This window comes from Solenopsis invicta, chromosome 4, assembly GCF_016802725.1.
Source record: "Solenopsis invicta isolate M01_SB chromosome 4, UNIL_Sinv_3.0, whole genome shotgun sequence".
Classification (NCBI taxonomy): domain Eukaryota; kingdom Metazoa; phylum Arthropoda; class Insecta; order Hymenoptera; family Formicidae; genus Solenopsis; species Solenopsis invicta.
Window position 1 is genome coordinate 23,284,552 of NC_052667.1, and position 1,741 is coordinate 23,286,292.

Here is a 1,741-nt window from a genome sequence, read left to right on the forward strand (position 1 = left end):
TGACCGGAGCTTTATTATCCGCTCGGTTGGTTACAGCATTGTAACTATGTAGTAAACTAAACTTGCAAAGTTACTCAATTGCCGAACGAGAACGGTTAGAATACCATTATGTTCTGAAACAATCGCGTCGTGTCATTGCAAATGGCCTCGCGTAAAATTAATGCAATTACGATTATCTAAAGTGGGATCTTTTAAACGTATTTATTTAGCATAATTAATTTTACTTCGTTTAATAGCTTGCATTATAATAAAGTAAAGTGTGTTATAGCCTTGAAGTTGTAATAAGAAAATTATAATTCTCATTCTTTGATCGCATTTGTCTTTGTAGAGATCCTCAATATAAATTAGTTTTTTTTTACTTGCTTATTTTATTTCTGTTAGTAATTATTCTTATGCAGAATTCACGATTCGATATTATGAAACTAAAAAATTAATCCCGTCAATTAATCTACAAAATGGGAGAATTACTACATTTAAATTTGGTTTCTTTCATTTAGCATCCACAAACCAATTTCTTTTCACGCTACTAAACACGGAGCCGTCACATCAATGCTTCCTACCCTGAACGAATTGAATAGCAACATGCACAGCTATGCGCTTTCACACACGCCAAAAAGCAGTCTCAAGATCAACGAGCATGACTTAAAATTCTTAGCGTTGGAAGCGCCGAAGAACGTTGAAACCCGAGACTCCATGTTGAATTACATTCTCCCCGAAGAGCATAAGAGCGGACTGAAAAGCATTCAGAACTCCTTTGCGGACTACGCGCTGCCCGTGAAACTTAAACACGGCTGGCCTTTGCAGCAATTCTCACAGCCGGAAACATCACTCGGCTATGCTCCGCTGTCTTTGGCTGGAAAGACGAAACTCGTTTTACCAAATATACCCATCGCACCCATTTCTTGGCCAATAGAAATTGAAAGCGACATTCCCGCAATGCTACCATTGAAATCTATAACAATGTCCGACGCTGTAACAGAGAACAAGTTGCCGCTCGGTACGATATGATTATTTCTTATTACAATTATTAAATAATGGTCTAATTGAGTTTTAATTTTTCTTTCACAAGGTTCTCTAAATACGAAGTGACGGTATTAAAGTAGCAAACATTTACATTATACTGCGACTGTCATTCTAATAATTAATTTTTTAAATTTATCGTAAGGTGATGTGTTTGTAAATTCTTCAGTTTTATCAAAGACCGGTCTCTGTACTTGAATACTGATATTAGAGAAGTTTCGATAATTAAAACAAATACAATATTTTATTACAGGCATTAACTTACCTGTGGACTTTACGGCAAGCATGCCAAATAGTCTGACTTCAAGTACACCCAATGGTATATCTGGAAGCATAACTGGTGGCATATCAACGAGCATACCTGGTGGCATGACAGCGGACATACCTGCAAGCATGCCAACTTTGAACCTCGGGCAAAGTTTACATCACGTGGCACAATTACGACAAACTCAAGAGGCAAGAGATCCGTGGTACCCCACAGGTATCTTAGTTCTATACTAAGTTTTACATCTTCGGTTTCGATCGTAATGTGCATTTCACATAACACTTGATGGAATTTCTCTGAAAATACAGAAATCCGCCGAGACTGTTCAGGAATTTAATAGAATATCAAAGTGATATAGCAGAGTAAATAATAGAGTAACGCATTTCAGTTTCGGCAAGATCTTAACTGCATTGAGAAAAAAGTTATTAACTTGACTAAATTTTTCAGATCGATTAA

General features: G+C 36.6%; 1 protein-coding gene across 1 annotated transcript; it reads left to right on the forward strand.

Annotated features, from left to right (window-relative positions):
• Positions 1–462: 462 nt before the first annotated feature.
• Positions 463–1,521, forward strand: LOC105194929. Its single transcript, XM_026136389.2, has 2 exons — positions 463–997; positions 1,274–1,521. The coding sequence occupies exons 1-2, from the start codon at positions 550–552 to the stop codon at positions 1,519–1,521; spliced, it is 696 nt and encodes a 231-aa protein (XP_025992174.2). The 5' UTR covers positions 463–549.
• The last annotated feature ends 220 nt before the right edge of the window (positions 1,522–1,741 follow it).

Coding starts and splice junctions, on each gene's coding strand:
- LOC105194929 (XM_026136389.2), top strand. CDS start 550: ATGCTTCCTACCCTGAACGAATTGAATAGCAACATGCACAGCTATGCG. Junction 998..1,273: donor AGAGAACAAGTTGCCGCTCG/GTACGATATGAT, acceptor ATTTTATTACAG/GCATTAACTTACCTGTGGAC.